At 49.3% G+C, this 14396-nt stretch overlaps 1 protein-coding gene across 2 annotated transcripts in view; it reads left to right on the forward strand.

Annotated features, from left to right (window-relative positions):
* Window positions 1–14396, forward strand: part of ST6GALNAC3 (ST6 N-acetylgalactosaminide alpha-2,6-sialyltransferase 3) — a 377640-nt gene that overhangs the window by 139327 nt on the left and 223917 nt on the right. For both annotated transcript variants that reach the window (XM_083157785.1, XM_083157784.1), the window contains exon 3: window positions 4932–5341. In XM_083157785.1, the coding sequence (XP_083013911.1) occupies window positions 4932–5341 (410 nt within the window). The remainder of the gene's footprint in view (window positions 1–4931; window positions 5342–14396) is intronic.

The raw sequence follows: 14396 nt of genomic DNA on the forward strand, positions 1-14396 counted from the left end.
TACGCAGCATCTCAGTGACTGCCATACATTATACGCAGCATCTTAGTGACTGCCATACATTGTACGCAACATCTCAGTGACTGCCATACATTATACGCAACATCTCAGTGACTGCCATACATTATACGCAGCATCTCAGTGACTGCCATACATTATACGCAGCATCTCAGTGACTGCCATACATTATACACAGCATCTCAGTGACTGCCATACATTATACACAACATCTCAGTGACTGCCGTACATTATACGCAGCATCTCAGTGACTGCCATACATTATACGCAGCATCTCAGTGACTGCCATACATTATACGCAGCATCTCAGTGACTGCCATACATTGTACGCAACATCTCAGTGACTGCCATACATTATACGCAACATCTCAGTGACTGCCATACATTATACGCAGCATCTCAGTGACTGCCATACATTATACACAGCATCTCAGTGACTGCCATACATTATACACAACATCTCAGTGACTGCCATACATTATACGCAACATCTCAGTGACTGCTATACATTATACGCAGCATCCCAGTGACTTCCATACATTATACGCAGCATCTCAGTGACTGCCATACATTATACGCAGCATCTCAGTGACTGCCATACATTATACGCAGCATCTCAGTGACTGCCATACATTATACACAGCATCTCAGTTATTGCCATACATTATACACAGCATCTCAGTGACTGCCATACATTATATGCAGCATCTCAGTAACTGCCATACATTATATGCAGCATCTCAGTGACTGCCATACATTATATGCAGCATCTCAGTGACTGCCATACATTGCACACAGCATCTCAGTGACTGCTATACATTATATGCAGCATCTCATTGACTGCCATACATTATACGCAGCATCTCAGTGACTACCATACATTATACGCAGCATCTCAGTAACTGCCATACATTATATGCAGCATCTCAGTGACTGCCATACATTATATGCAGCATCTCAGTGACTGCCATACATTGCACACAGCATCTCAGTGACTGCTATACATTATACACAGCATCTCAGTGACTGCCATACATTATAAGCAGCATCTCAGTGCCTGCCATACATTGCACACAGCATCTCAGTGACTGCCATACATTACACGCAGCATCTCAGTGACTGCCATACATTATACGCAGCATCTCAGTGACTGCCATACATTACACCCAGCATCTCAGTGACTGCCATACATTACACCCAGCATCTCAGTGACTGCCATACATTACACGCAGCATCTCAGTGACTGCCATACATTATACGCAACATCTCAGTGACTGCTATACATTATACGCAGCATCCCAGTGACTTCCATACATTATACGCAGCATCTCAGTGACTTCCATACATTATACGCAGCATCTCAGTGACTGCTATACATTATACACAGCATCTTAGCGACCGCTCGACAGTGCACCCAGAATATCACACAGGTCATCTCAGTGACCACACTACACAGTACACCTAGAATCACAGTGGACACAATACAGTACGCAAAGCATCTCAGTGATCACCATACAGTACATGCAGCACCTTATTGACAGTCCTACAGTACACACAGCATCACAGTGACCTTCATACAGTACACATAGCATCACAGTGACATTTCATCAGAATCATCTTTATTGGCCAGGTATACTTGCGTATGCTTGGAATTTTTTGTGGTAACAGTGCAGCATCAAGCAGGGAACACAAGGGGGGTGGGAAGAGAGGCATAAACATACATCACATACATTTCACATATATCTAGAACAGTTTGAGTTAGTATTTAGTACTTGGTATGTTCAATACTGTTTAGTTGGTGGACAGCTATTGGGAAGAAGCCTTTTATAGTTCTTGTCGTCTTTGCTGGGATGGACCTAAAACGTCTGCCTGGCGGAAGGGGTTTAAACAGGTTGTGGCCAGGGTGTAGCTTGTCCGCCAAGATCTTTCCTGCTCGCTTATTGACCCTGGCTAGGTATAGTTCTTGGACAGTGGGGAGCTCCGCCCCAATGATCTTTTCTGCCATCCTCACCACTCTTTGCAACCTTCGTCTGTCATTCTTGTTTGCTCCTCCGAACCAGATTGTGATCGAGGAGCAAAGGACAGACTCTACTATGACAGCAGCAGCTCCTGCGGGATGTTGAATTTCTTGAGTTGCCTCAGGAAGAACAACCGCTGCTGAGCCTTCTTGACAGTTGTAATGATGTTGGGACCCCATTTGAGGTCGCAGGAAATCTTTGTTCCTAGGAATTTGAAGGAGTCGACCCTCGACACTACTCTGTCAGATATTATGAGTGGGTGCATGGCATTTGGTTTCCTTCAGAAGTCCACCACCATCTCCACCGTTTTGAGGGGGTTGAGGTCAAGGTTGTTTCCGCTACACCATTTAGTAAGCCGATCCACCTCCCGTCTGTATGCCGACTCGTTTACATCCATGATTAGGCCGATAACCGTTGTGTCGTCTGCAAATTTTATAATTTTTACTGACTGTTCTGCTGAGGTGCAGCCGTTTGTGTAGAGGGAGAAGAGCAGGGGGGAGAGGACACATCCTTGAGGGGCACCGGTGCTAATTGTGCATGTGTTTGACATGAATGCGCCTGCTTTCACCGCCTGTTTCCTTTCAGTCAGGAAGTCAGTACACATAGGATATCAGTGATCACCATACATTACATGCAGCACCTTATTGACTGTCCTACAGTACACACAGCATCACAGTGACCTTCATACTGTACACATAGCATCTCAGTGACCACCACTCAGTATAAACGGCAACTCGGTGACAGTCCTACAGTACACACGGAATTCTCAGTGACCATCCTACAGTACGCACAGCATCTCAGTGACCATCCTACAGTACACAGAGCATCACAGTAATCTTTATATAGTATAGACAGCATCTCAGTGACCATCCTACAGTACGCATAGCATCTCAGTGACCATCCTACAGTACGCACAGCATCTCAGTGACCATCCTACAGTACACAGAGCATCACAGTAATCTTTATATAGTATAGACAGCATCTCGGCCTTACAGCACACACATCATCTCTGTGGCCATCCTACAGTACACACGGCATCTCAGTGACCATCCTACAGTACACACAGCATCTCAGTGACCATCCTACAGTACACACAGCATCTCAGTGACCATCCTACAGTACACAGAGCATCACAGTGACCATCCTACAGTACACACAGCATCTCAGTGACCATCCTACAGTACACACAGCATCTCAGTGACCATCCTCCAGTACACACAGCATCTCAGTGACCATCCTACAGTACACATGGCATCTCAGTGACCATCCTACAGTACGCACAGCATCTCAGTGACCATCCTCCAGTACACACAGCATCTCAGTGACCATCCTACAGTACACACAGCATCTCAGTGACCATCCTACAGTACACAGAGCATCACAGTAATCTTTATATATTATAGACAGCATCTCGGCCTTACAGCACACACATCATCTCTGTGGCCGTCCTACAGTACAAAGGACCTTATTTTGATTGATTCGTTCCTCCGCGCGTTCGCACGAAGGACCGATGTTGTGCGTCCGCGCATGTGGAGATGCAGGGTGTGTGCACCCACGGCAAATATTCTGCAAGCACGCACCCTACACAGCAGACAGGGGGCAGAGAAGAGCGGGGGGGGGGCCGTCAGGCCCATTACCATATGAGATTGTTGGGCGTTCCTGAGACCTGGAAAACATGAACATGTAACATTACAGTATATATGTATGTGTCTCGGATCCGTTCTCCCGCACACAATAAGCATTCAGCAGCAGCGCCCGGTAAGCAATGTCTCCATATGGTTTTCTGTATGTTCAGCGGCGCCTTCCATTCTGTGGGTATCCAAATACAATTAAAGCAAAAATGACTTTATCACCAAGAGTACTTAGCTGCGTTCTTTTACATATTTAATTATATTGCTCATTATGATTTGAAAAAAAAAGTGTAATTTCGGCAGCGACGACAGCATTGAAATATGCGTATTTTTTATTTCTTGCAATGAAAATGACATTTATTATCTGTATAAAATCCGAGTGCTTTACAGGAATGCGGGAGCGGTAACAGCGACGTGCGGCAGTAACCGGAGGGCTCGCCCGGATTACAGCCGACAAGCTTTGTTAGGGGACAATTCATATAACTAGCCGTAATCTCACGCAGCAAAGCAGCCTGCAATTTATACGTATAGATACAATATGCAATGTGCGTCTCGCTTTATGTCTGCTGTCTGCTTCATGCTGGGTGACCCATAAATCTCTCCTATAAAATGGAAGAAATATTAATCCGCTTCTCTTCTTTTTTTATTTGATTGAAAAAGAAAAGGAAGCCAGTCGTTATTTGGAACCAACAGTAGGCACCCAGCGGCCCCCGCCAGAAAAGATCAGGCCTCTCATCTCATGGTTCCTGCTGGTTGTCAGTCCAGCTGCCACCGGCCTGCAACAGGGGTACTCTCATTCAGTAGATTCCATCCCCCCATCCGGTCACCGGCAGGTCTGTCACTCCTGCTCCCATTAAAAATGTCTCTGCCAAAATGGCCTCTGCCTCCTCTAGCATTCTTAATAACTGTCTCCTATGAGGCGGTGGCCATTTTGGAAGGGACATTTTCAATGGGAACAGGCACAAAGTATCTGCAGGTCCCGGTGGCGGTGTATCAGTAGCGACCCTCAGTGCCCACAGCTACCCAGTGCCTCCAAGCCAAGTCTGTGGGGCTATTGTTATGGCACTGAGCACCATTATTTTATAGTATACACCCATACCTTCCAACTGTCCCACTTTTCACAAGAAAGTCCCGTTTTTGGGGCATGGCCCAGGGCCTGCAGTATCCCCAGTTGGGAGTCTTGTGACAAGCATAGATACCCCATGAGTAATGCTGTACTAGTTGGTCAGAGTTCCACTGTGTAACAAAGTCTTCTATTTATCTCCAGCCTCTACAACTGGACTGCAGTCACTGTGCAATTGTGTCAAATTCGGGGCAGATGATTGGTCAGAAGGTGGGACGTGAAATTGACCGATCTTCCTGCATATGGAGGATGAACAATGCCCCAACAAGAGGCTACACAGAAGACGTGGGAAGACGGACTACCGTCCGGGTGGTGTCCCATACGAGCGTTCCTCTCCTGCTCAAGGACCCCGATTATTTCTTCAAGGAAACCAATGACACCATCTATGTGATATGGGGCCCGTTCAGGAACATGCGACAAGACGGAAAGGGCATAGTCTACAACATGCTAAGGAAAGCAGTGGAGAATTACAGCGGCGCTAACGTTTTTATCACAACCGAGATGCGCATGAACTACTGCGACAGGGTCTTCAAGCAGGAGACCGGAAAAGATCGGTGAGTTGCAGAAGCTTTACTTATTATTATTGTCTGTAGTCCAATTTCTGGCAGAGGGAGCAATTCAGTTTGCAACGTCATTTTCACTGTCACCTTGTGTGGTAATATTCCACTATACCCCTTCTCTTGGCAAGTGGCTCAAATTATGACAATAGCAATGGTGTATAATACGATGCCACCACATCATGCAATGTAAGGGACACCTATCCCTTGCTTCTACCAAGTTTGCTGTGTGTGTGTGTAAGTCAGTGCACTGGACCAGAGAGCAGCTACCATGAAGAAGAGACAGGAGCCTTACCATGAGGTGGGAGAATGTGAGCTTAGAAAGTGCAGTACTGGTTCTATTATGTTTGTGTGCTTATTATGGGATGTTTAACCATTTCCTGACCACTTATTTATATTATATAAACATGTTTGATACAGCCTATGCTATAGAGGCGTGGCCAAAACGTTGTTCGCAATCTACCGGTAGCTCGCGGAGCTCTCCCTGGTAGATCACGACAAAACTTCTGATTACGGAACTTTTAATTAGCCTCTTCAGAGCTGGTTCAGAGGCTTTGTCGCCCATGTGACCCCTCGCAGTGTGACGAAGAGTCTTTCTGCCTATGTAAGTAAGCTGCACATGGGGTGGTATTCTCGGAATAGGGGCATATTGAGGTGGGTTATGTACTAGGAGGAGGAACAGTGTTTTTTGTACTAGGGGATTTCTGCATAAGGGAGGAAATTATCTGCACAGAGGGAGTTATTGCACATGGGGCACCGAGAGGGGCATTGGTGGGGGTATGGGGGTTTCTGTTCAAGGGGGTTCCTGCATAAGGGGGGTGTTCTGCACATGGTGGATTCTTCACAGGGGAAAATTTCATGGGGAGGGGAGTATTCTGCACAGGGGGAGACACCAGTAGATCACCGGTAAGTGTACAAAAAAAATAGAATCCGGGCCACAAAAATCCGGCCACCCCTGCTATAGACCATGTATAGGGGCAGAGTAAGAGAGAGATTGGAAAGGGGAGGGGGGGGGCAGAGGAAGACAGATATAAGAAGGGGGGAGGGGGCAGAGTAAGAGAGAGGTGAGAAGAGGGGGCAAAATAAGAGAGAGTTGAAAAGGTTGGGCAAACAAAGAGAGAGATGAGAAGGGGGGCAGAGGAAGAGAGAGATGAGAAGGGGGGCAGAGGAAGAGAGAGATGAGAAGGGGGCAGAGGAAAAGAGAGATGAGAAGGGGGGAGGGGGGCAGAGGAAGAGAGAGAGAGAGATGAGAAGGGGGGTGCAGAGGAAAAGAGAGATGAGAAAGGGGGAGGGGGACAGAGGAAGAGAGATGTAAGAAGGGGGGGGCAGAGGAAGAGAGAGATGAGAGGGGGGCAGTGGAAGGGAGAGACGAGAAGGGGGCAGAGGAAGAGAGAGATAAGAAAGGGGGAGGGGGGCAGAGGAAGAGAGAGATGAGAAAGGGGGAGGGGGGGCAGAGGAAGAAAGAGATGAGAAGGGGGGGGCAGAGGAAGAGAGAGGTGAGAAGGGGGGGGCAGAGGAAGAGAGAGATGAGAAGGGGGGTGCAGAGGAAGAGAGAGATGAGAAGGGGTGGGCAGAGAAAGAGAGAGATGAGAAGGGGGGCAGAGGAAGAGAGAGATGAGAAGGGGGGCAGAGGAAGAGAGAGATGAGAAGGGGGGCAGAGGCAGGGCCAGCGCCACCACTAGGCAGCTCTAGGCATTTGCCTAGGGCGCCGGCACCTGGAGAGCGGCAGTTCGCCCCTCCCCCCCAGCGAACTGTGTAAAAAAATTGCTGCCCCGGCATCCCTGCAGTGCTGGGGCGGTCAGGGGTGTCCGTGCCGTAGGGGCACCTGCGGCGCCGTCATGTGTATAAAGCTGGCTGCGGCCGGCGGGGTCCCTGTAGTGAATAGCAAATAACTAGTGCTATGCGCACGGCGGCGAGGAAAGCGCTAGTTATTTGCTATTCACTACAGGGACCCCGCCGGCCGCAGCCAGCTTTATACACATGACGGCGCCGCAGGTACCCCTACGGCACGGACACCCCTGACCGCCCCAGCACTGCAGGGACGCCGGGGCAGCAATATTTTTACAAATGTACCACCCCCCCCCCCCTTCCTCCTGCACCGGGGCGCCCCCACCCCGACTCGCCTGGGGCGCTCCGGTGCCTTCCACCGGCCCTGGGCAGAGGAAGAGAGATATGAGAAGGGGGGGCAGAGGAAGAGAGAGATGAGAAGGGGCAGAGGAAGAGAGAGATGAGAAGGGGGGGGGCAGAGGAAGAGAGAGATGAGAAGGGGGCAGAGGAAGAGAAAGATGAGAGGGGGGTAGAAGAAGAGAGATATGAGAAGGGGAGGCAGAGGAAGAGAGAGATGAGAAGGGGGCAGAGGAAGAGAGAGATGAGAAGGGGGGCAGAGGAAGAGAGATGAGAAGAGGGGGCAGAGGAAGAGAGAGATGAGAAGGGGGGGGGGCAGAAGAAGAGAGAGATGAGAAGGGGGCAGAGGAAGAGATAGATGAGAAGGGGGCAGAGGAAGAGATAGATGAGAAGGGGGGGCAGAAGAAGAGATATATGAGAAGGGGGGCAGAGGAAGAGATAGATGAGAAGGGGGGGGCAGAGGAAATGAGAGATGAGAAGGTAGTAGTAGTAGTAGTACGTTTATTTATAAGGCGCCGCAAAGTGTTCGCAGCGCCGTACATAGCAAACAAAAAACAAATGACAAGGTAACGTACAGGGTGTGTTGAAAAATACAGTATAAATAGGGGTATAGCTGGTAGAAATAGAATCAGCATCAGTTCAGAAGTAGGTGTCAAAATTGTCGAGGAGACTGAAGATGAAGTAGAGGAAGGGAAGAACAGGACAGGAGGACAGGTGAGGTAAAGAGGTAGGGTGAGTACGTGGAGGGGAACGGAGGCAGGATAGGAGGTTCAAAAGAGGTTAGGAGGAGGAGGGATAGGTTAGTCGAAAAAAGTGGGTTTTGAGGGAGCGCTTGAAGGAGGTAAGGGAATCAGAAAGCCTGATGGGTGGCGGGAGGTTGTTCCAGTGCAGGGGGGCAGCGCGAGAGAAGTCTTGGACACGGGAGTGGGAGGAGGTGATTAGGTGAGAGGTCAGTCGGCGGTCAGCGATGGAGCGAAGAGGACGGGAGGGAGTGTGGATAGAGATCAGTGAAGAGAGGTAAGGAGCGGTGGAGGAGGAGAAAGCCTTGTAGGTGGTGGTGAGGAGTTTAAAGAGAACTCGGAAAGGAATGGGGAGCCAGTGAAGAGATAGACAGAGGGGGGAGGCGGAGATAGAGCGGTGGGAGAGGAAGATGAGCCTAGCGGCAGCGTTAAGAATGGATTGGAGAGGTGCGAGGCGGGTGAGAGGTAGCCCAGAGAGAAGGATGTTGCAGTAGTCAAGGCGGGAGATGACAAGAGAGTGAGTGAGAATTTTGGTCGCGTCAGTGGAGAGGAATGGTCTGATGCGTGAGATGTTGCGTAGGTGAAAGCGGCAAGACTGTGAGAGAGCACGAATGTGGGGGGTGAAAGAGAGGGAGGAGTCAATGATGACACCGAGGCAGCGCACCAATGCACCAATGCTGATGGAGATAGTGGGAGAAGAGGGGATGTTCGGGGGATGGAAAATTAGAAGTTCAGTTTTAGCCATGTTTAGTTTCAGGAAGCGTTGGGTCATCCAGGCTGAGATGGCCGTGAAGCATTCGGAGACCTTGGACAGGAGTGATGGGGATAGGTCGGGGGAGGAGAGATAGATTAGGGTATCATCAGCATAAAGGTGGTAATGAAAACCATAGGAGCTGATGAGGGTGCCCAGAGAGGTGGTGTAGAGGGAGAAGAGGAGAGGGCCAAGGACTGACCCTTGGGGAACAGAAGGGGGCAGAAGAAGAGAGAGATGAGAAGGGGTGGGGCAGAGGAAGAGATAGATGAGAAGGGGGGGGGGGGGAGAGGAAATGAGAGATGAGAAGGGGGGCAGAGGAAGAGTATGATGAAAAGGGGGGCCGAAGAAGAGAGAGATGAGAAGGGGGGGCAGAGGAATAGATAGATGAGAAGAGGGGGGGCAGAGGAAGAGAGAGATGAGAAGGGGGGGGGCTTAGAGGAAGAGAGAGATGAGAAGGGGGCAGAGGAAGAGAGAGATGAGAAGTAGGGGGCAGAGGAAGAGAGATGAGAAGGGGGGGCAGAGGAAGAGAGAGATGAGAAGGGGGGGGCAGAAGAAGAGAGAGATGAGAAGGGGGCAGAGGAAGAGATAGATGAGAAGGGGGGGCAGAGGAAAAGATATATGAGAAAGGGGGCAGAGGAAGAGATAGATGAGAAGGGGGGGCAGAGGAAAGGAGAGATGAGAAGGGGGCAGAAGAAGAGAGAGATGAGAAGGGGGGGGGGCAGAGGAAGAGATAGATGAGAAGGGGGGGGGGAGAGGAAATGAGAGATGAGGAGGGGGGCAGAGGAAGAGTATGATGAAAAGGGGGGCCGAAGAAGAGAGAGATGAGAAGGGGGGGCAGAGGAATAGATAGATGAGAAGAGAGGGGGCAGAGGAAGAGAGAGATGAGAAGGGGGGGGCTTAGAGGAAGAGAGAGATGAGAAGGGGGCAGAGGAAGAGAGAGATGAGAAGTAGGGGGCAGAGGAAGAGAGATGAGAAGGGGGGGCAGAGGAAGAGAGAGATGAGAAGGGGGGGGGGCAGAAGAAGAGAGAGTTGAGAAGGGGGCAGAGGAAGAGATAGATGAGAAGGGGGGGCAGAGGAAAAGATATATGAGAAAGGGGGCAGAGGAAGAGATAGATGAGAAGGGGGGGGCAGAGGAAAGGAGAGATGAGAAGGGGGCAGAAGAAGAGAGAGATGAGAAGGGGGGGTGAGGAAATGAGAGATGAGAAGGGGGGCAGAGGAAGAGATAGATGAGAAGGGAGGCAGAGGAGAGAGATGAAAGTGTGTGGGGGGGGGGGGTCGCAGAGGAAGAATAGATATACAGGCTACAGCGACAGGTCCCCATACAGATAATTTCCTATGCTCACGCTCTGCGATGGACATTTGATAAATTCTCCTATATAATAACTGCCCCTTCCAGTTCCCGTATACACTTTCCCCACCTCCAACAATGATCTCCTTATCCACAACCTGCATCAATTGCTCCATAGAGTAGATTGTAAGCTCAGTGGACAGGGCCATCTTTAGCTTCTGCCTCATGTCACGTATTTGCATTCCCTGCATCTACCGCACAGCTTAATACGCCAGCACTTTACCCAGAGAGGATAATTATAATATCCAGACGCAACCAATTGCTCCTTGTCGCTGTAATTTGCTTCCCCTCTCCTTATTCCGTATAAATCACGTTCCGTGGTGACATCCTCTAACAGTTCCGCAGCTGTAAGATGTATCGCCATTGTTAGATCAGCTTATATTGCTCTGCAGCTCAGCCACATTGTAATAACGTCAGCATCATCAGTACATTGTTCCCTCATTACACGCCGGCCCCACCGGTGCCCCAGCCAGGAGACGGCATGCATTATTTATTCTCTGGTACCTGCCGGAGTGCTGTTCCTAGTTAGGCCTTCGGGCACAATTACGGAGAGGCGCTGAGCATATCTTACATTATGAAACAATGAACATAACTTTGAAATAAGATGTAAAATGGCCGGTACGGCTCTGTCCAACACGCCGGCTCATCTGAGGCTTCTGTGGTCTGGAAAACATTTCTCTTTCTCTTCTGATAATTAGTCTCTGTTCCCTCGTAAACCATAAGTCAGCGCTGGCTGATAAAAGTCACGGAGTTATTGAAATGCAATTTGTTTGCTTTAAATTGAAACTTCAACTTTCATTTAAAGAGCATTAGATTGCTGTGAAAACAAAGGCGTTTGTCAGACAATGGAACAACGGATCTCACAATCCGCTCAATGATGGGCGTGGCAGCCAGGGCACAAGGTGGGGGCACCAGCCAGCAAGCAGGGACACTAGACAGTGGGGGAGATTTATCAAGGCTTGGAAAGAGAGAGCACCAACTGACCTGCTGCTGTTACTTGTCAAAATGCGCCATTTAGTACCACCCCCTCCCCGAAGAGCTGCGAATCACGGCATTTACATTAATGGGGGCAGGGCTTAATGACAGCAAGCTCCGCCCCACGGAAAAGCTGCAGAATCTCCTCCCAGAGAGGAGACACTTAAGGTAGGCAAGTGTGGCTCTGGTTCTAAAAAGCAATCAAATCAATAGGGGGTCCCCCGTTATTCTAGAACCAGCAAGGAGCCCCACTAGCGGGGGGGGGGGGGGGGGGGGGGGATAATGCCACAGCCAAGCGACACACCAGAAAGGGTAGCCCAGCCAAAGCCTTATTCCCCCCTAAATAGTCAGCCCATGATTGTGATTCCCTGGGAAGTGGGGATTCCCATATAAAGGGGTCCTTCTCATCTAGGGCATCCAAGGCCAGAGCTGAACCACAGGGCTGTCCCCAGTACCCCTGGACAATGGGTTTGAGTTGATAGTTCATTAGTGAAAGACTAATAGTCTTTTTACATGAGGACTACAGATCCAAGCAAGCCTCCCCGTCATGTTGGTGTTTGGAGAACCACAAGTATCAGCATGTGGGGCATTAAAAGAGATTGGTTGCTAGTTCTAGTCTCAGCAGCCTACACATTATAATATCTGTGTGCTGGTTTGCAGTTGGATCTTCCCCGACAGGCAACCAGGATCCGGGAAAGTGGTCGATTGGTGGTAGGTTCACACTTGTTCAGTGTTGAACAGACCGGTCGATCAGGAGTTCAATCAGCAATGGATCAGACAAGTGTGTACCCAGCTCCTAACTGTCATTTTTCAAACCCAGCCTGTAACAAGGTAGTTAAGAGTTTATTGGTTGGTACTTTCCACTTTATCTCCAAATCTTAGTAAATAGACCCCAAGTGCGCGTTCGCTAATAAATTGCAGTGCGATATTGAGCGCACCTGTGAATCAGTCCCATTGCCTCATATCCGGAGACCGCGCACCGTGTTACATTAGTACATTTGGATCTATATTGTAAACGCCCCGTGCAGTATACTGAAGGGTATCTCACCCCCTCCCCCAGCCTTATTCCTCTCTGCGCCCCACAGAACACAGAATATACAGCGGCTTCGCATGGAACAGAGCAGGAAAAGCATATTACCGCCGGCGCACAAATCTCATAAATTATTGAATCAAAACAATTATTTCTCCGGCATAAATCTGCCTCTTTCTGTGCGATGTTCAAATATCATTTCGCTAATCGCCGTGATACATGGCGCAGCGCGTGATTTATACCCACCCCGCAATCAGCGAGACAATAACCAACCAACTGGTCTCACATATCTGTCTTCCAGAGTACCTGGTGATTTCGGATACAAATTAAGATTGTGTACTGAAATGTATTAAATGTTATTAGACGTGTAGATCAAGTTTATTGTCTACAAAATAGAACCTTTGGGAGGAAATTGCTCGCTCGCTGGCGCCGTTTACGAGTCTTTGTTGTGCAGCGGCCCCTTCTCTTTTTGGATGCTGTGCAATAGATTCATGGCCGTGGGGTTAAAGCTTTTTTTATACCCCTCTTCCATCGCCCCCTAAAGCATTGCGAGACCACCGTGGAGAACACATTGTAGGTCTTCCAGCAGAAATGATTCCTAGAGGAGTCTGGGAGGTTTTACAGAGGAGAACATTTCCTCTATCGGTCCTGTGGTTATTTTGTTGCTGTTTTGGGGCTGCTGATAATCCGGTCTCTCTCTCTCTCTCTCTCGCTCTCTCTCTCTCTCTCTCCCTCTTGCTCTCTCTTTCTCTCTCTCTCTCTCTCTCCTTCTCTCTCTCTCTTTCTCTCGCTCTCTCTCTCCACATTTTTTAACTTCACAGAATTATTTGCCCTGTCATTGTAAGCTCTTAGGGCCTGGTTCAGAAATATTGCAGATGGAAAAAACTTGATGCGCTGCAGGCGGGGCAGATGTAACATGTGCAGAAAGAGATTTCAATTTGGAGAACTTAGAGGCGGATTCGGACCTGTTCGCAGAAGTCCCAATGGTGAGCAACCATCGATTCGCAGCGCAAGGAGTGTATGCAGGTGACAGGGGGGCGTTAACCTGCTCTCTGGGCAGCGAATATGCGCAGCATAGCGGGCAAGTCTGAATTGGTCCCTTATTTTGTTTCTGTGCCGGGTAACTATTTGCTGCTTTATAACTATGGGCGATACGCACGGGGCGATTACAGCCTCATTTCCTCGATTGCTTAGAAATGAAGCAGAGCTCACTCCGTGTGTATGGCCCCCAGCAATGGTCTCCCGTGTGGTTATCACCTGACTGCTCCCGTTGCCCCGTGTGTATAGGGCATTACACTGCAATTTCGATTTCAGTTTAAACCACCCCAAATCTAACTCTCTCTGCACTTGTTACATCTGCCCCACCTGTAGTGCAGCATGGATTTGTCTATCTGCAAAAAATTGCAGCCTTGCTAACATGCCTGAATCAGCCGTTATCTAAAAAAAGGAATTACTTACCGGTAAGTGTCTGAGATATCGCTGGATACAATGTCCTCTCCCGTTCCCCGCGGTGAGCGCACTTTCCCCAACCTGCCGGGTCACCGTTTGCTAATTCTCTGGATATTGTGGTTTAAGACACTGTGACACTAAGACACTGAGACACTGTGACACTGAGACACTGAGCAGAAGACATCCGCATATCATATCGCTTTCTCTGCACAGCGTAATAAGGCAGGCTGCGGTATAATCACCCAACGTGTAATTAGCCGGCATAAAGCCACATCCAGGTGACTCATTTCTCAAGGTGGGCGCTAATCAGCAGCTCTGGGGAGGGATAATTAGTGTATGTGAGTCTGAGCCTGTGCAGGACAATGTGGGCAGATATCCGGAGCTGTCCTGGGAATCTGCCTCACACAGACAGATCGCATTACCGCAGCGCAGCGATCTCCCAGCCGTATATTCCGCATACATTGTACCCGCTAACCGTGTGCTGTATCTGTAACAAAAGCCACTGTAACTCCGGGGTATACGGATGGCTGACGTACACTGTAACCGCTAACCGAGTGCCGTATCTGTAACAGAGAACGTGAGAAGCCACCGTAACCCCCAGGGTATACGGATGGCTGACGTACACTGTAACC

This window comes from Crinia signifera, chromosome 8, assembly GCF_055691185.1.
Source record: "Crinia signifera chromosome 8, ASM5569118v1, whole genome shotgun sequence".
Lineage (NCBI taxonomy): Eukaryota > Metazoa > Chordata > Amphibia > Anura > Myobatrachidae > Crinia > Crinia signifera.